This window comes from Lynx rufus, unplaced genomic scaffold, assembly GCF_022079265.1.
Source record: "Lynx rufus isolate CCGP_SWC_20201006 ecotype Redwood Valley unplaced genomic scaffold, mLynRuf1.p SCAF_18, whole genome shotgun sequence".
NCBI classification, from domain to species: Eukaryota; Metazoa; Chordata; class Mammalia; order Carnivora; family Felidae; genus Lynx; species Lynx rufus.
The window spans coordinates 23723091-23742563 of record NW_025814832.1 but is presented as its reverse complement, the minus strand read 5'-3'; the positions used below and the strand labels follow the sequence as shown (position 1 = coordinate 23742563).

At 48.4% G+C, this 19473-nt stretch overlaps 1 protein-coding gene across 7 annotated transcripts in view; it reads left to right on the top strand.

The window, feature by feature from the left end:
• CALCOCO2 (calcium binding and coiled-coil domain 2) overlaps positions 1-15338 on the top strand; it is a 28056-nt gene extending 12718 nt beyond the window's left edge. For 2 of the 7 annotated variants that reach the window (XM_047081100.1, XM_047081099.1), the window contains exons 3-15: positions 902-1004; positions 1164-1297; positions 3237-3362; positions 5915-6003; positions 6347-6416; positions 7362-7484; positions 7766-7855; positions 9083-9241; positions 9552-9614; positions 10415-10510; positions 12561-12696; positions 13753-13781; positions 14313-15338. In XM_047081100.1, the coding sequence (XP_046937056.1) occupies positions 902-1004; positions 1164-1297; positions 3237-3362; positions 5915-6003; positions 6347-6416; positions 7362-7484; positions 7766-7855; positions 9083-9241; positions 9552-9614; positions 10415-10510; positions 12561-12696; positions 13753-13781; positions 14313-14489 (1395 nt within the window). In that variant the 3' untranslated portion in view covers positions 14490-15338. Of the gene's footprint in view, positions 1-901; positions 1005-1163; positions 1298-3236; positions 3363-5914; positions 6004-6346; positions 6417-7361; positions 7485-7765; positions 7856-9082; positions 9242-9551; positions 9632-10414; positions 10511-12560; positions 12697-13752; positions 13782-14312 lie in introns of those variants that run through there. The other 5 variants (XM_047081101.1, XM_047081102.1, XR_006962341.1 and 2 more) reach the window with 5 other exon arrangements.
• The last annotated feature ends 4135 nt before the right edge of the window (positions 15339-19473 follow it).

Below are 19473 nucleotides of genomic sequence, written 5' to 3'. Positions count from 1 at the left end.
AGGGGCCCTTATGACTACCAGAAGCACCAAAAGGCCTTCCTTAAGCACGTGTTAAGAAAAACACTGAAGAAAGAAAATTCTATAGACTGGGCTCAGTTTCCTGGGGCCTCATCATCTCAGAACCCTTTGGCCCCTCTACTCCGCAACATGCACATTATTCAAAAAGTGCATGTTAAAGATGTGCTAGTCTAACCAGGTCAGTATGGGTGACGGGACTGGACTGGACACAGGAGAGGACTGACCAGTGGAGAAGGCAGATCAGAAGGGCTTTCTGATGAAGAAGTTCTAAGAAGCGTTGTAAGAAGACAGCGGGATCAAGAGTCACAACCCCAGATTTTCCCCAGTCACTCACCATTCTCTGTCTGACTTGGTGTTAATAATTTTTGGAACTCTTGTCCTGGGTGTGGAACGGCCAGTTTACATTTCCTTCTGAGATAGGTATTCTGGACTGTGCGGGCGTGCAGGCCAGTTTCTAGTTGTATCAGACCTTGTACCACATATAGTTGTCATGAGTCAAAAAGCAAGATCTGGGGGCGCCTGGGTGGCCCAGTCGGTTAAGCGTCCGACTTTGGCTCAGGTCATGATCTCACGGTTCGTGGGTTCGAGCCCCGCGTCGGGCTTTGTGCCGACAGCTTGGAGCCTGGAGCCTGCTTCGGATTCTGTGTCTCCCTCTCTCTCTGCCCCTCCCCCCACTCGCACACTCTCTCTCTCTCAAAAATGAATATTAAAAAAACTTACTAATAAAAAGATCTGATCCAATGGTGGGTGGATCTTATCATACTGAATTCATTTTACTTTCAACATAAATCATAGGCAAGTGTATTTTGAGAAGACATAGCCCAAATCAGGACTCTCCCCTGAGCAGTTTGAGATGCTGAATGAGAACCTTTTGTCATTGCAGGTGGGTTGGAAGACGACCCGGGAGTATTACACCTTCATGTGGGTTTCTTTGCCCGTTGAGCTAAACAGCGACTCAGCCAAACAGCAGGAGGTCCAGTTCAAAGGTAAGGAAAATAAATAACGGATCAAAGGTGTTGAAGACCGCAGCCAACACGGATTCCCTTGAGCTTAATTAAGCTTTCTGGGGCAGATAAAAAGACTTCCAGATTTTCAGCTTTCTTACTAGACCTAATTTTGGATTAAAAATCATGTTGCGTCTTCAGCTTATTACCTGCCCAAGGATGATGAGTATTACCAGTTCTGCTATGTGGATCAGGACGGCGTGGTCCGGGGAGCAAGTATCCCTTTCCAGTTCCGTCCGGAAAATGAAGAGGACATCCTGGTTGTTACCACTCAGGTCTGTAAACATCTCACCTCGAGCCCTTCCCGCCATTAAGAGTAGCGATTTCACAGGACACCTGGCTGGCTCAGCTGGTGGAGCATGTGACTCTTTTTTTTTTTTTTTTAATGTTTTATTTATTTTTGAGATAGAGTGTGAGCAGGGGAGGGGCAGAGAGAGAGAGCGAGGCACAGAATCCGAAGCAGGCTCCAGGCTCCGAGCGGTCAGCAGCACAGAGCCCGACGCGGGGCTCGAACTCACAAACAGTGAGATCGTGACCTGAGCCGAAGTCGGAGGCTTAACCGACTGAGCCACCCAGGAGCCCCTGGAGCATGTGACTCTTGATCTCAGGGTCAGGAGTTCAAGCCCCACGTTGAGCGTGGAGCCTACTTTAATTAAAAAAAAAAAAAAAAAAATCGTAATTTCAGGATAGGGTAGAATTTGAATCAAAAAAAAAGGCCTTTACTGAATGCCTTAACAGATGCTGTTGGGAGAAATGTTTCCTGTACCCACTCAAACCTACTCAGGAATGACGTAGAAACATTGAACAGAATCACAAGAAGTGATTTCTCCTTTCTCTAAAACTTCTGTAACTCCGTTGGCGTTCAGTTACTCCCTTCACTTTTCCAATCGCTTAATTTTTGTCATTACATCTTAGCACCACAGTAAATGTATCTGCTCCTCTGAGGAGGCACACACCAAATATTCTTTGTGTCTCTTAGTTCTGGCCCAGGGCCAGGTACACATGAGTATTAGATTCATTTACTCACCCAGTTATTTCATAGGATGCCCTCTTTCCATCCAGCCCCGTGGCGGGCAGGGAAGAATGGATTAAATCACTTACTGTCCCGAAGCTCGTCCAATAGGAAAAACAACGATACTAAGCATTTGCGAGAAGAATCCACATTCTTCTGTCATTCCCCCTTTTAACGTTTTTTTTTTTTTAAGTAGAAATATATTTTGGGGTTCATAAAAAAATATTTTCAAAAGTCATTACAGTGAATCGCTTCTCACTTAAAAATAAACTCTTGAAACGTATTTAACTTGTTTTCTTACTGAAGCCTTAACCACTTTCCAACCCCATGTACCTTGGTTATAATCCTAAACTTTCTTGAGCAGTTTCTTGGGCAAGCACCTTACAGTCCATGTACCTTTCCTAATAGATCTAGTCCAGACTTTTAATAATTCTGGGGAGACCTCTCCAAATCCTTGTGTTGGTCTCCATATCTCTTAGTCCAGTGACGTCACATTGCATGGGCTGGGACACACTCAGGCGGAGGAGCGGTCAAGCGTATCTTCACCCATGGGGTCAGCGGAACGTAAACATAAACCAGTTACTGAGATGGCATCTTTACTGATACACCACTTGGTCAAAACTGGATTCTTCACACCCCATATCCTGTCCCAGCCTTGAGGCAGATTCACACGTGTTGTTAGTGGGTCTTGACATCTGTTTGTTTAATCTCCCTTTCTCTGGGCTTCCTGACTGGGTCCCCAGTCCCTGCTGGGTCACTGCCATTATTCCCTCGTCCCCTCACACATTCCCAAGGAGCCCACCAAGGGAAGCCCAGCCTGTCACCTTTGCCGAGTGGCCACGGAGAGCAGTGATGGCAGTGGGAAAGGCACGCAGAGACAAACACGGGGATGCGGTCGGAGCCAACCCTCCACCCCAGAAAGATGAGCCATTTTTTCGCTTTTTATGGTCTTCATTTTGTTTGCCTGCCTTTCTTGGTAACGGCGGGCTCCGTGTTGCAATTATCCAGACATGCCTACACGGCCCCCTTCCCCTCCCAACTGAGGAGGTGTTCCCATTCGAGGTTCACAGATGTCCTAATAGTGAGTGGGAAGCCAGCAGACCCTCAGCATCCCAGCCTGTGGGAACGTTCCGCCAGAGGCACTTGACTATCCGTCGAGCTACAAAAGGTCGAATACGAATTGATGGAATGCTCTTTCGTAGGGTGAGGTGGAGGAAATCGAGCAGCGCAATAAGGAGCTTTGCAAAGAAAACCAGGAGCTGAAGGACACCTGTGTCAGCCTCCAGAAGCAGAACTCAGACACGCAGGCTGAGCTCCACAAGACGCAGGTATGGCCGCTGGTTCACCATGAACCTGCACACCAACTCAACAAACAAGCAAAACGTGTAATGAACCTGGAGTACAGAGGTCAGAAGCGGGTGGTGTCTCTTCTCCAGCACCACTTTCTCTCTGGCCTGTGATCTCACTCCCTCACACTCATATTTTTGAATAGGCACAGCGTTGAAAGTTTTCTGTGGATGACTTTATTGCAACTCTGGAATAGGTACTGTTATTACCCCGAGTTTACAGATGAGTAACCTGAGGCCTGAAGGGCAAGTGCTCCCTTCTACAGCTAATCAGTGATGGTGGAGCCAGGATTCAAACTCAGGCGGTGTGACGTCTTCCTAGTTCGTACGTATCATATAAAGTATTTTCTCTGATTAGCTAGATCCGGACATCGAGGGAGAAGAGAGGATGAAGGCAAGGTTGCAAGTTCTCCTAAGTCCTTGCTGCTTCTCTTTTGAAACATCCTTCAAAACAGCAGGTGGTAAATGCGAGTTGAGCATGCAAGGAGCTAAAGAGGAGAATCTTCTCTAAAGACTATAAACTAATTACCCTGAGGTCATGCCTTAGAAGTTTCCAGAACACGCAGACGTTGGCAGTCACCATCTGTAGAGCCCTTGATCTACAGGTGAGGAACCCGAGGCCCAAAGGAGAGAGGAAGAGGTCAATTTAGTGATCCCACTGGGTTAGGACCCACTTCTCTTCGTTCCCAGACAGACTCTTCTTTATACCTTGCTGTCACACAAGTGCCCATGATGTCCTCGCCCCTGGGCTGGTATAGAAGTATGGATGACAGGTCCAAGATACAGATCTGGCCAATCATAGGCAGTGAGGTAACAGGGGTGGCGTAGGTATATAATTCACAAGCTCTCTGTTGACCATCAGTGGCCAGGAGCTCACCTGCCAGGTTCTAGCCAAGGAATCAGAAGGTCTGGGTTCTTGGGTTAGCTCGCCTACCTACTTGCTACTAGTTGTAATGATAACACAAGCCAATATTCAGCACCTACCGTGTGCCACTGTAATTAAGCCTATCGCTTCACTTACTCCTTAAAATGACCCAGCAGCTCAGGGGCGTGTGAGTGTGGATCAGTCAGTTAAGCGTCCAGCCCTTGATTTCGGCTCAGGTCATGATCTCACAGTTCGTGAGATCAAGCCCTGCACTGGGCTCTGTGCTGTTAGGAGAGTCTCTGCTTGGGATTCTTCTCTCTCTCTCTCTCTCTTTCTTTCTTTCTCTGCCCCTCCCCCACTTGCATGCACTCACGCTCTCTCAAAATAAGTGAATAAAACATTAAAAAAAAATGGGGCGCCTGGGTGGCTCAGTCAGTTAAGTGTCCGACTTCAGCTCAGGTCATGATCTCCGTTCATGGGTTCAAGCCCCGTGTCGGGCTCTGTGCTGACAGCTCGGAGCCTGGAACCTGCTTCAGATTCAGTGTCGTCCTCTCTCGCTGCCCCTCCCCTGCTCCTGCTCTGTCTGCCTCTCTTTCTCAAAAATAGATAATAAACATAAATTATTTTTTATTTTTATTTATTTTTATTTTTTTCTTTTTTTTTCAAGACATAAATTATTTTTTAAAAGACTATGCATTTGTAAGTCTTGGAGCTAAAAGCAGCGAGTCAAAAACTTAATTAAAAAAATAAAAGCAGGGGCGCCTGGGTGGCGCAGTCGGTTAAGCGTCCGACTTCAGCCAGGTCACGATCTCGCGGTCCGTGAGTTCGAGCCCCGCGTCGGGCTCTGGGCTGATGGCTCAGAGCCTGGAGCCTGTTTCCGATTCTGTGTCTCCCTCTCTCTCTGCCCCTCCCCCGTTCATGCTCTGTCTCTCTCTGTCCCAAAAATAAATTAAAAAAAATAATAATAAAAAAATAAAAGCAGCGAGTTATTATTGATACGCTGGCTTGGCTTCAGTGCAAAATGAAGTTGGGGAAGAAAAAACAAATGTCTGGGACCAGTACGGTGGCCACTAGCCACAGGTGGCTATTGAACCCTTGAAACAGGGCATATTGTGATACTCCGGCAGCATAAAGTATATAACAGATTTTGAAGGCTCCGTATGAAAAAAAAAGTAAAATATTTCCTTTTTATTTACATATTGAAACAATATTTTAGACCTGTTGGGTTAAATATGCCGTTAATAAAATTAATTGTATCTGTTTCTTTTTACTTTTTTGAATGTGGCTACTTGACTTTTAATTACGTGCGCAGCATTCACGAATGTATTGGATAGCACCTTTCAAAGAGAAAAGCCACTTTATTTCACCCACTGCTGTGTCCGCAGTGCAGGAACAGTGCTTCCTAGGCAGTCACTGAACATTTGCTTAATGAATTAATGGACAGATACAAGCTCCAGGGGAAGAGAAGTTAAGGTGCGTACGTTTTGGGGAAAGAACAGATTGAGAACATGTTAATACGGAAATCCCCTTACTCGGACGTTTCATTCACTGTTGTGTCATGACACACAGCAAGTGCCTAACACGTAGTAAGTGTTCTGTGAATATTTGTTGGATGCCTGAGATACTAAAAAATGGCTTAGAAATGGTCGGTTCCTTTGACGTTCTGCAGGAGGAGCTAGAAATTCTAAAGAGCACCGCTCAGAAGCTGGAACAGGAAGCGAAGGCACAGAAGGACAGCTGGGAGACGGAGCTGCTTCAGTAAGTGTGGTTCCCGGCCGGGAGGAACTGCGTGTTGTAGACACCCTTGGCCGGGCTCTGATCAGTTCTCCAGAACTCCCTAGAAAACAGTCCTGCTATCAGGACAGTGATAGGAATGATTCTAGGTTAGACAGTTAGGATCTGAATGGTAAGGAGACACGACCTGAAGTCCAGTATTAACGTCAAGTTGTCGAATGCAGGCAGTTGGAGGTCAGGAAGCCGAAACGGAATGGAAGAGGAGTGGATTTTAAACTCACTCCGCGGCCCTAGGGCCAAGGCGGCCTTAAATCATTGAAGGCCTGGGGGATCTGACCCGCAATCAGCGTGTTTTTCACCTCCGCAGACTGAAAGAACAAAACCAGAAGATGTCCTCAGAAAACGAGAAGATGGGAGTCAGGGTGGAACAGCTCCAGGTAGGTAATGCCGGACCTTTGCCAGAGTGCGTTGTCCTCCCCTTGCCACCATGCCTGCCTGGTGGCCCAGAGAGAGAAAGCTACGTTGCACCGTAGTGAGTGCCCGAAGCATGCCTTTCAAAACATCAGACTAGGGGCGCCTGGACAGCTCAGTTGGTTAAGCGTCCAGCTTCAGCTCAGGTCATGATCTCACAGTTCGTGGGTTCGAGCCCCGCTTCGGCCTCTGTGCTGACAGCTCAGAGCCTGGAGCCTGCTTCAGATTCTGTGTCTCCCTCTCTTTCTGCCCCTCCCCTGCTCACATGTGCGCTCTCTCTCTCTCTCTCTCTCTGTCTCAAAAATAAACGTTAAAAAAAAAACTGGGGGGTGCCTGGGTGGCTTAGTCGGTTAAGCATCCAACTTCGGCTCGGGTCATGATCTCACAGTTTGTGGGTTCGAGCCCCGCGTCGGGCTCTGTGCTGACAGCTCGGAGCCTGGAGCCTGCTTCGGATCCTGTGTCTCCTTCTCTCTCTGCCCCTTCCCCTCTTGTGCTCTGTCTTTCCGTCTCTCAAAAATAAACAAATGTAAAAAAAAAAAAAAAATCTTTTTTTAAAGATGGGGGACTGTCAGCTCTCCCAGTGGTTTCCAGACTTTTTTCTTTTAGCTATAAAATCCTTGCAAGCCAAGTCTTTCTCAAAAGCCTAGAACATAAAGCAGATAGCAGCTGAATCACTCTTGTTTTGAGGAAGCTGTACCTTAAAGAGCGGCTGGTTGAATTGTCCTCATTCGAGTCTCGGCTACTGAGGGTGTAAGGCAGAGCTGAAGAGAAAACGTTCCAGGGGTGTCTGGCTGGCAGTTGGGAGTTGCTACGGAACACACACCCCTTTGTGTTAGCGTTCATTAGAAAGCACTGTCTCCCTCTTCGGTGGTCCCTTCGTATCTTGGTTATATTCACTCATCTTGCTTTAGGCCCAGCTGTCAACTCGAGAGAAGGAAATGGAGAAGCTCGTTCAGGGAGATCAAGATAAGACAGAGCAGTTGGAGCGACTGAACAAGGAAAACAGCCAGCTTCTTCTCACTCTAACCCAGCAGGTAGAGTCACGGACGAAACTAACATTTTTAGGCCCTTGCGGGAAAGCGTATGTTGTTCTTTCTTTACTCTGTCGTGTACCTGGGTTATCGCCGGCTCCGGGAAAGGCCTCAGAGGAAGCCACCTGAAATGAGGGGCCTCGTGGCTGTTCTCAGAAGCCAGCAAGGGCAGACTCACCTCTGTCTCTGCATCCCGGCTCGCTCATCAGCTCAGCGGGGCCCTTCCCCAGTGCGCGTGTGCCCGTGTTTCCGCAGCGGCGGAGCTGAAATCTATTTCCGTGCAGAAGGAGCGCCAGAAGAAGCTGGAGCAGACAGTAGAGGAGATGCTGAAGCAGGAAGAAACAACCACCCTGAAGAAACAGCAAGCGTTAAAGGCACGTCTGTCTTCGGATGGCTTTTGGGGGAGGGAGCCTACGGGAAGGAAGGGGAAGGGTCTGTTTTCAGGTGACGGAAAGGATAAAAAAGACAGATGGGGACAGCGTTCCCCTCCGGACGTTTTGCTCTCGACCCAGAAGAGGACAGAGAATCTGTCGTTTACAAAACGTCTCAGAGAGGTGGCCGTTTCTGCCGTGTGGTGAATGGCAGAGCGATACCGAAAGTGAAACCACATGACAGGTTGTGGTAAACACAACCTTGGACTAGGTCACGACCCAGAGTAACCCGACTCCCTCCTTAAAGAGTTCTTATGGGGGCAGACAAATTAACAATTGTAGCGCTAAGCTGTACGGTTAGAGAATATGGCAGCAGTCAAAACAGATTTTGTTGTAACCATAATATTAGCAATTAGCATTCTAAATTATTCTGAGCTATAATAATATAGTAATGAAAGCCTAACCGTCTGATCTTTTCCTATAATAGAATAGAATGTTGGAAAAGAGGCCTCGTGGTGATGACAGGTACCAAGAAGCCCCATTTTCTGAATTGATAGAAGGGCATGAGAAACCCTGATGTCTGGAGGGTATCCAGCTGCTGGGTTTATAAATCCTATCACACAGGCATCATGCATTCACTCAGTCATTACTCGGTCAACTATGGAGTCCCAGTATATATGAGAGACCATATATTTTCGCATGCTAAGGAGGAAAACAAAGTTCTCTGAACTCTGTTCCCGAACCAAATCGGCCGCCCAGAGAAATGTTTTATTTGGCCACACTGATGTTTTTCAGAAATTGAATTGGTGACCAACCACTAAACATGGGACTATTTCCCACTTAAAAAAAATTTTTTTAACGTTTATTTATTATTGAGAGACAGAGAGAGAGACAGAGCATGAGCATGGGAGGGGCAGAGAGAGGAGGAGACACAGAATATAAAGCAGGCTCCAGGCTCCGAGCACAGAGCTCGACGCGGGGCTCGAACTCACGAACCGCGAGATCATGACCTGAGCCGAAGTCGGACGCCCAACCGACTGAGCCACCCAGGCACCCCAGGAACGCTCGTTTAAACGACCTGTGGCCATTCAGGGGTCTGAACGTCCTTGTGGCGGGTGTGGGTTCCCTGGGTTTTCGTGGAGTGTTTTCCAAGACCCAGGCGCCCCATTCTTCATTCCCCACCTATCCCAAGGAACCCTAACTATGAGGACCGTGTATCTTATGCTTCAGGAGCCTAGGAACAAGACAACGGCAGTGGAGGAGCAGTTAGTACAAGAGGTGGAGCGCCTCCAGGCAAAGGTAGAGGCCGGGAAAGCCTGTTTCTTAGAGAAGTACAAAGAGTGTCAACGACTCCACAAACAGATCAGGCAACTCAGGGCTGCTGCGCTGGTAGGTGACGGAAATAAGGGGCCCAGGCAGCAAGGGGTGTGAAGGTTTGTGGTGCTTAGACCAAGCCCAGAGGACTGTCCACCCTTGTTCAGGAGAGACATTTCTAAAAAAAAAAAAAAAAAAAAAAAAAAAAAAAAATCTCCTGCTAAAAAGAGGCGGGATGGCGTGGACAGCCAGAAACCAGTCTGGGCCCCCCCCCCCCGAAATCTCGGCCCCCAGCTCCGCCACAGATCTCAGGGAAGGATTTTGTAACCACCGAGCAGGTGTCTGCGTAGACTCAGATAGTCCTTTCTTATTTCTGCCTTTTGAGGAAGTGAAGCAGGACCGGAAGAGCCAGCAAGAGCCCATGGGGATGGGGAGCCAGGAGCCAGCAGTGAGCACTGTCGTCGGGTAGTCCCTCCCGCATTACTACCTCAGGGCCGGCTAGAAGCACACGGCAGTCCGGGCACCAGCATTCAAATAAAAAAATCTTGGAAAAACAGAAACAAAAACAAAAACAAAATGCAACTGATAGGACTAGCTTAAGTGTCTTTGTGAGGCGTGTGCATGTGTGTGTGTGTGTGTGTGTGTGTGTGTGGAGGCAGGAGGTGGGAGCAAGCCTACCCGTTGTGGGGTGTTTGAACATAGGTCATCATCCTGGGAAGCCCAGGACCTCAGCCTGGGTTCCCGGTGGCCGCGGAGGAATGCCTTCCAGGGTTCCTTCGTCCTCCGTGTTACTTGAGCCCAGAGGCCCGTCCTCCCTGGGAGGGGGTCGCGCCAGCCTAAGCGCCCCGCGCCGCCTTGAGTGAGATGTTCATTGGAGACAGAGATGCTCATTTCCGTGGCTGGGTGCGGTCAAACAAGGTTCCATTTAGCCCTAATCCTGATAAGTCCGTCTGGAGGCTCTTCCCAAGCTTATCACCCTTTCCATCTTTGGTCGCTTACACTGCCACTAACCCAAAAGAAATCGGCATCTCGATGCCGGCCCAGGCCTCCCAGCATCTTGTTAAGTCACTTCTCTGTAAGTCGACACGGCCTGCGTCTCCTCCTCTGCGCCCCAGCTCCCTTGGCCCCCCACCCCCGAGTCCCACCAGTTTGGGAAAGCAGGTCCTCTACAGGCCCCTCGCTTTCCCCCACTTGGGATCCAGATGACAGTATGTGATCCTAACCCTAATTGTTTTTTATTATCGATAGGACGAGAACGCTGGCCTGTCAAGAAAACTGAGTGAGAACAAGATTATGTATGATGCTCTGCAGAAAGAGAAAGAGAGATTGGAAAGAGAAAATGATGTGAGTGTGTACGGAGGGCGAAGACCTCAAGGTTTTAAGGGGAGGGAGCAGGGTGACCCGGAGATGTGGTGACCAAGAGGTAAATAAAAGAGCCCTTTCTGGGACAGTGGGTGAGACCATTGCTCCTGAGAGCAAATTTAATCTGGTTTCCTCACCTCCCATGAACTCTCTCTTGGTTCCCCAACCGAAACTTGCTTGGTGTGGCAGGAATCAACAAGAAAGGAACAGCCTTGATCAAGATCTAAATTAATTTTACTCTTAACTTCATACCTATTGTAGGTATTGTCTTTGGGGAATCATATCCTGCGTCCTTTTTGTGCTAGTTGAGGGACCCCTTTCCTTCAGCACAACTTTCTCCTTTTTTTCTGCCACTAAACCAGGGCAGAAGATGGTCTACTATCGCTGGACCCTTGGTGGGCCCTTAAGAAAATGCTGTGCATTTATTCGTGCCCTCATTCATTCATTCATTCATTCAACCAACATTTATTTTCTGCTGTGGGTTAAACACAAGTTATTGTTGATTGAGGATGATGGCCCTAAATAAAGAAACTGCACTTGGGGGCGCTTGGATGTCTCAGTCGGAGGAGCATGGGACTCGTGATCTCGGGGTTGTGAGTTCGAGCCCCGCCTTAGGTGGAGAGATTATTAAACACAGTAAGTTAAAACTTTTTTTTATTTAAAAAAAAATTTTTTTAATGTTTATTTTTGACAGAGAGAGAGAGAGACAGAGCATGAGCGGGGGAGGGGCAGGGAGAGAGGGAGACACAGAATCCGAAACAGGCTCCAGGCTCTGAGCCATCAGCACAGAGCCCGACACGGGGCTCGAACTCACGGACCGCGAGATCGTGACCTGAGCCGAAGTCGGACGCTCAACCGACTGAGCCACCCAGGCGCCCCAAAACTTTTTTTTTTAAAAGAAGCTGCACACAAAGGCACTTTCCTGCTCTTGCATCAAAGGTGTCTGTGCATTCTGGCTTCTACTCCTGGATCCATACCTCCCGTGGTTCTCCATCTTTCCCCTCTCCGAAACCCTCCCGGGCTGTGCCTCCAAGTGATCTTTTCTGGCTTTGATTACGCCATTTATGCCCCTTTCAGTACTGTAGGGACCTTTGGAGTCTGTTTCCGGTCTTGTTATTCTCATCCTCTTGATTTAGATGAATACACCTTGACTTTGCAGTCTCTGTTTTCCCATGTAGGCTCATGGGAAGAAGGGAGGACACACGATTTGCAACAGGGAAAAAGATCTGATTTTTTTTTTCTTTTGAGTTTTTTTTTTTTGTAAGTAATCTCTTCCCCCATTGTGGGGCTCGAACCCACAACCCTGAGATCAAGAGTCCCGTGCTCTTCCAACTGAGCCAGCCAGGCACCCCAAGATCTGATATTTGAAAGTTTTGTTAAGAACCGATAGTAAAGCCCTTTTAAGATGTCAAGGGGAAGTTTACTAATTATAAGAGCTTTAAACGCTGTCTGTCCTCCTCGTAGCTGCTTCTCTCTCATTCTTCCCGTTATTCCCTCCCTCCCTTCCTTCTTTCTCTCTCTCTCTATTGGTGTATCCATCTGAAAGGATAAAACATGAAGACGGGAAAGTCATATCAGATGAGTATTCACACTGTGTGTAAGAAAATCGTTCTGGGAAGGTGGGACGGAGACCAAAAGAACCATTTTACCCTCAATAGCATCCAACAGCTCCAACCTTAATATAGCTCCTGCCACCCTCCTGTAGGCACCCAACTTTTGTACCCCACCTCAGCTGGTATGTAATTTAGAGGCTTAAAATTCTCTTTTTGAGTTCATCTAAACAAAATGCAGTGTATATTTCAATTCAGGTCTAAAGAACTGAGATCTTTGGTGTGTTGAGGCCGCTGCTTTCTCTGGAGAAGAATTACAAATGATCATTTCCCGGGACCCCCCAGTGCCCCGCTGTTCATCGAGAGCTACCTCTTTCCCACCTTCTCGCCTTGCCAAGCGGGCAATCCCCTCTCCACTTGCTCGTGGCCATTCTTTGTCGTCGTCTTTCAATATGTCTCTCTATCCAACGTTCTGTCCCTAGCTTTTGAAGAGGGAGAACAGCAGACTCCTGAGTTACATGGGTCTGGATTTTGACTCCTTGCCATACCAAGTGCCAACTTCAGATCAAGGAGGTGCAGGACAAAACCCGGCCCTTGTCTATGGAAACCCCTATTCCGGTAAGAGACAACTACCGTTTGAGCCCGAAGGCCCCTGCCCGCATCCTTTTCCCCCCACTAAAATTCTTTTTGGCCTGCGATGCTAATTAAGACCAGTCTCATTGTTAAGACTTGCTGGGCAGAAGCTGAGGACCCAATAGAAGGATTGCCAGGCGAGAAGTGTTAATTGAGAAATAAATCTGAATCTAGAAGACGCAAATCAGATCATTCGCCTAGAGGCAGCAGACACAAATTGAGTCCCGTGGCTATATTCCAAATATATAAATCAGAGAAATGTCTCTGTGTAGAAGATATACACACACAAAGCTGAGGAAGCTAATTAAGGTTTGGAAATGGAAGCACACGAGGTGGGGTATGCCACCCAGGAATGGGCAGTTATAGCGGCCACCTCGATGGCCTGACCGAGGGTAACAGGAACGTGCACCACAGAGACCCCGGGGTGGTTTGGAGGACAGAAGTGGGGGTGAAAACCAGTCTTGTCACTCAAGGACTGAGGGGTCAGAGTGCCCTTGCCAGGCACGAGGGAACAGGGAACTTCTCCTCCTTTGTCTCCAAAAGCAATAGAAGACCTCATTGCCTTTTCTTGGGCAGTTTAAAGCAGGCGTGTTCTCTTAAGAGCCCCAGTCAAATCTTTACAGCAGGCAGGGGTATACCTTTGTTTTCCTCTTTAAAAACTGTTCTCAAAGCCTTTCCTTTAAAAATACCTGTTTGCACGGATTCAGTCTTCAAATCCATTCTCAAGTTGTTTCCTTACTAAATCGTGGCTGTTTTTATTAAAATCTCGTGTTTCCCATACTGAGGTTTATTTGTTTTTTCTGACTGTATAGCAATATGCATGGCTATCCCAAATGCCACTTCATTATTTTTTCCTCTTTTCCCTTTATCATCGACCTAGATCCCCTCTGTCAGAAGTTAATGGTACACGGGCGAGAGAAAGAGACGCAGTGGGGAGAAAGGGGAGCAAAGAGAGTTACAGAAAACAGCTGCTGCATCACGGTTGGAGAACCTGGGGATGGTATTTCTTTCACTGAATGAAATCTTTGTTGTTATCCTCAGGTATCCAGGAAAGTTCTGCCCCAAGCCTGGTAAGTACGTGAATCATGAGAGTGCCCACATCAAATCCTTGAGAAATGTCCCTTCCTGCTCAAGTTCATGGGAGAAGCGTAGGGAGCCTGGTTCGTTTTGATAATTCCGGAAGTCAGCTGGATCGATTGGGTCAAAACCCGAAGCTGAGTGAGCCTGTCGAGGCAGGGAGAAGAAAGCCCGGTTCGTCCGCCAGCTTTCTGGCGGGTAGATCTCCACCCGTGAGCGGAGGTACCAGAACTAGGGAGGAGATGCGAACAAGGCAGCCGGTGCAACAGGGCATGTCCCGTGTCCCTTCTGGGCTGGAAGCTCTTTGACCGCTTTAGCACTAGTGGGTCCTTTCAAAACCCCTGGGGTAGAGAAAGCCCCAGGGAGGGCCTCCAAACGTGAATCGGTTCGTTCCTCGTCCGTTTCCTGAGCACCTGCCGTGGGCCAAGCATTATGCTCCGTGCTGAGAATCTAGTAGAACACGGGACGTGGCCCCTGTTACCTAGAGCTTGCCTCTGTGCTGACCTCTTTGCCCTTCCTCCCAGCTCGCCGTCAAGAAGTGCCCCACCTGCAAATCCGACTTCGCTGGCGACATTCTTGATTTCACCTCAGAGCAGCAACGCCCACAGCCCCTCTGTTTGAGTTGTCCGATTTGTGACAAGACCTTCCCAGCAAAAGAGAAGCAGATCTTCGAAGACCATGTGTTCTGCCACAGTCTCTAAGTGTTCCGGCCTCTTGGATCTATACCGTACATAGATTTTGATAGAGTAGAACCTATAGCTTCTACTTGGAGTTATGACCCAAGACCCTGCCTAACGTGAAATTACTAGGGATTTACTCAGTCCTGCTGCCCTAAGGGTGGAGTCATGCTGATTATGTGGTGAGGGCTGTTACTTCCATCCTTGTGGGTTACTACTACCTTTTAAATCCCATAACTAGCCGTGGCCTGCTCTCCCCTCTGGTGCCCAGCCTTCCGAGGGTCTCCAGCACAAGGGCCCTGGGACGGAACTGACCGGCTTGACTCGAGTGCTAAGTGATTCATTTTCCGAGTTGTCCCAGCGCCCTTCAAGGTCAGGCCTCGAGTGGTTTTGCACTCAGTTCTGAGTCTTAAGCCTGCGGCTGGTGATTGAGCAGAGGTTGAGAATTTCTTCCTCCTCCTCCTCCTCCTCCTCCTCCTCAGGTCCCTTCCTCCCACTGACGGCATTAAACTGGGCAAAAATGTCACTGCAGAGAACTCGGTCATCCAATTTGGAGACCAAAGGTTTCACAGCTCCCAGCAGAAGCATCTTATTCCTGAACCCTGGACACAAAATATTATTTCAATCACAGGCCTTCTTTCTCTCTGGATACCTCTGTTTGGCATTTTCTACTCTTCGATCTTTCCTATGCACGTTAACTTTTATTGTTGTAAGTCCTTTCGTGATGATTAGTAGGACCTGTTAGAAACTGGGTTTGCAACTTTCTGAGCAGGTGAGTTTTGAATATGGAGAAGTCAGAATAATGAGAGCTATTAATCTCTTTAATACTAAAAATAAACTAGTCCTCTGTTTCAGGGACGTGGGTAACTTCAATTTGGTAATTTGAGTTTGCGGTCTTTTATTTCTAAGCTTAGGAGAAAAGGGTGACCAAGAGGCCTGTGGGACTTGTAGGCCCCAGCAGTGATTTCCCTTCATTTGTCTGAACTAGTCAACAAAAGTGTCCCGGCCCTTGTCTTGAGACGGAGAGCAAGGTGACGGAGCATTAGTTTGAGAAATCTAGGGCTCTGACTTCTTGTTCCAGCTTTCCGTGCACTTTTTGAAAGGGAACAGTGTGGACTCGGGCACTCTTTGCGAACCAGGTTCTAGTCCCTCCATCCAGATTTGCCTAATTGAACTACAAGAAAGCAATTCCATTTTCTCTCCCCCTCCAGGGACGGAACAAACGGAAAGGACTCTCAGGCAGGCCACCAGCGGGTCACCATAGAGACTTGTACAAAAACCTCAGAATGATGTAAGACATGATGTCACGAGTAAGGTTGAGCCAGCCTCCTTCCGGGGTTTTCCCTACGTGATTGGAGTTCGGCCCTAGACCAGCTATATTGCCCCGGTCACCGCTCCTTGTCTTTATTTCTCCTTTGATAAAACGAACATGAAACTGTACTCCTGCTTCTCCTCCTCCCCTATCAGCATTTCAACGAGCTGTCTCTTGGACGCCCAGCCTTTCGCCCCTTAAGGTTCCAATGTGACATTAAGAGGAACTCTGGCAGAGAGACGTAACGGGGAGGTGGTAACACCGTTTTCCTGGCAGATCCCTTTCCTCGCTGCAGAAATTCTGCCGCTCCCCAGATAGTTCCAGCGGAGAGCTGCAATTTCCTTTATTTTGCACTCATCAGCTCTTAATTAAGCACATGAATGGCGAAGAGCAGTGGTGCACATGATCCAAATCAGTGAATACCAAAAAAAAAAAAAAAAAAAAAAAAAAGGTGCTAATGATCCTTTTTGCTGGACGTAAAACAAAGCATCTTTAACCACTGTTCGTTATCCCCAGCTGCTCTTACCAAGGATTTGAAGGGGAAATTATGCTCCAGGCGGCTCCTGGTGAAAGGAAACAATCATTCTCCTATAACCCACTCCTTACCCCAGCCTTTCCCCTCTCACCTCCTTGCACCCACTCGTTTTAGAGCCGTAAAATACCCCGCCAAAAAATAGCAGGAAGTTACGGGGGCAAACGGTATTTAGAGCCTAACTGGGTTTTAGAATCGTCGTACCCATCATGGCAACCAGTTTCCCCTCCTAACTCAGTTGCTCTTGGTCTTAATACGAAGGTGTTTTTGCACTATTTAGCACACTTCCGGCACCCGGCACACGTGTGTGCGAGAGCGTGGTAAGAGAAAGCTAATGAAAATCCGGGACGTGAGTGTTGGCGAGACCGTCCGAGAGCCTGGGGCCCTAAGAACACCTGTAGCTTCAGCCCTGTGCCCTGGGATGAAATGAAACTGCCCGGATGTTTAAATATCATTCTGTGATCTCGGGTGGTTTTCTGCAGTGGCCGTGGGACTGCACCGAGCCGAGCCCGCTCTAAGCTGGTCTCCTAGCAACAAATGGCAATGCGATGAGCCGCCCTGGCTGAGGGATTGCAGTCCCCCACCTAGAAAAAAAAAGACGCAAAGTGGACTCTCCGTGGGGATCAAACCCAAAGAGACACTCACCTAATTCCCCTGAGGTGACCAACAAGGGGCCACACACTCGGGGAAGTCAGGCGAGCCCCAGCGCTCTCCTTAGTTGACCTCCTATAAATATTAATATAATTGTCTTTACCTGCATGTAGCGCTTTATCGTTTGGGCCGCGTTCGTATATTTCACGCATGCTTTCAGTAATCTCTGAAACGGCTCTGAAGTCCCGTTTTTGTAGAGGAAGAAGCTGAAACGTGGAGCAATAACTTGCCCAAGTGGAAACAACCCAAATGCCCATCGGTTGATGAGTGGGCGAATGAAATAACGGCCTATCTAGAGGAGGAGATATTATTTGGGAGCAAAAAGGAATTGAGGGGCACCTGGCTGGCTCAGTAGGTAAAGCACGCGATTCTGGATCTCGGGGTTGGAAGCTTGAGCCCCACATTGAGTATAGAGATTACTTAAAAATAAAATTTAAAGGGCGCCTGGGGGGGGGGGCTCAGGCGGTTGAGCGACCGACTTCGGCCCAGGTCGTCATCTCACAGTTCGTGAGTTCGAGCCCCACATCGGGCTCTGTGCTGACAGGCCTGGAGCCTGCTTCAGATTCTGTGTCTCCCTCTCTCTCTGACCCTCCCCCGTTCATGCTCTGTCTCTCTCTGTCTCAAACATAAAAATAAAACATTAAAATAAATTAATTAAAATAAAATAAAATTTAAGGGGCGCCTGGGTGGCTCAGTCAGTTGAGCGTCCCGCTGTTGATTTCAGCTCAGGTCATGATCCCAGCGTCACGAGATCAAGCCCCCACGTCGGGCTCTGTGCTGAGTGTGGAGCCTGCTTGGGATCCTTTCTCTCCCTCTCCTCCTGCCCGTCTCCCCTGCACTCTCTCCCTCTCTCTGAAATAATACAATTTATTGTGCAGATAGTGGCACAATTACATACTTTATTTTATTGAATTACTTTATTTTTTTTTAATGTTTATTTTTTAAGAGAGAGAGAAAGACAGAATGAGAGTAGGGGAGGGGCAGAGAGAGCGAGAGGGAGACCCAGAATCCGAAGCAGGCTCCAGGCTCCGAGCGGTCAGCCCAGAGCCCGACGCGGGGCCCGAACCCACGAACCGTGAGATCATGACCTGAGCCGAAGTCGGACGCTTCACCCACCGAGCCACCCAGGCGCCCCTGAATTACACACTCTAAATGGGTGAATGGTGTGCTCTACGAATTCTGTCTCAAGCTGTTGTATTCTTCAAAGGTTAAAAAGCTTGCGAAGGTCATCCGCGGGTTCACAGTAGAATACCTTGAGTACAGCTAGGGAGCTGGGTCCACATTATTGAACTTGGTTCGAAGTATGCTTATTTCGGTATCACCCGCTGCCACAACGGTATTGGGTTCTCCCCCCACCTTGGGCTGGAGGCAGGCGGCAGCTTTGGTGGTGATGGAATCAAGATGAACGGGGTCAGGGCATTTAATAGTAGCCCACCATTTGGCCGGCAGCATTAGTGGTCTCTGGGAATATCTATTCTGTGGAGATGAATGTCCCCAATAAAGTTGGGGGAGAGAGTCACCAGCCACAAATTTCAGATAATCATATTAAGGGATCCAGCCTGCTCTGCCTAATGTTATTACTTTCTCCCTGTGGAAAGAAAGCACATGGCACTCTGGGGACTCAGTCTATTGTTGACTCAGTCAATCAACATTTATTGAGCACCCACGGTGGGCAGAACTAGCACAGGGCCAGGATTTTAAAAAATAGAAAAGTTCTTCCCTTGAGGTATCTACGAGATTAATGAAGACATTCCCTCTGTCCTCGGGGAACCCTTTCAACTGCTGGCGGAGGGTCTCAGGTTTCGGGGGTCTCCTAATCTGACGGGGAAAAGAGACGGCCACCCCCGAAAGCAACTTCAGGACAGAAAAAAAGGGAAGCCATCGCCCCAACGTAAGGACGTAAGTAAGGACTGCGGGACCAGAGTGTTCATGAAGGGGTGATCGAAGCCTAAGTTAGTGATGTCTTCTAAGAGGTTGAGGGACAGAAGTGGCAGGCAAAAACCGGATTGTATTCTGAGGGTCTCTAAACAGGGCGGGGGAGAAGGGAAGTCAGAGAAGGGGCCCAGAATGCAAAGGACTCTGAACCAAAAGCACTAGAATATAAAAAGGGACCAGCCTCTGTCCCAGAAGACTGTAATCTAGGTGGATCATGTCTAACACGCTCATCGGAGCTCAGGAGGCAGGAGTGAGGGTAGACGGGAGCAAGGTGGGTATAGGAGTGTCTCAGAATCCCAGGCTTCGGGACTCCCAGCATCTGGGGCTGGAGCTCCAGGCGGCCCAGAACTAACTTCCCTTATCAGCTCATCCTGCCCCTCTGCCTCTGACTCCACACTTCTCGTTCATTCTAGAAGCTGACTCTGCCGCCCGGACCGCATAATGTAGAATGGTGGCTATCTGCAGGCCTGGGTTTTTCAGCTACTCTGTTATTTTTTTTTTTTTTTAATTTTTATTATCCTTTTTAATCTCTAGTTTTGAAGGAGACCACCCACCGCAGTGGTTCAAGAGAGCAGCCA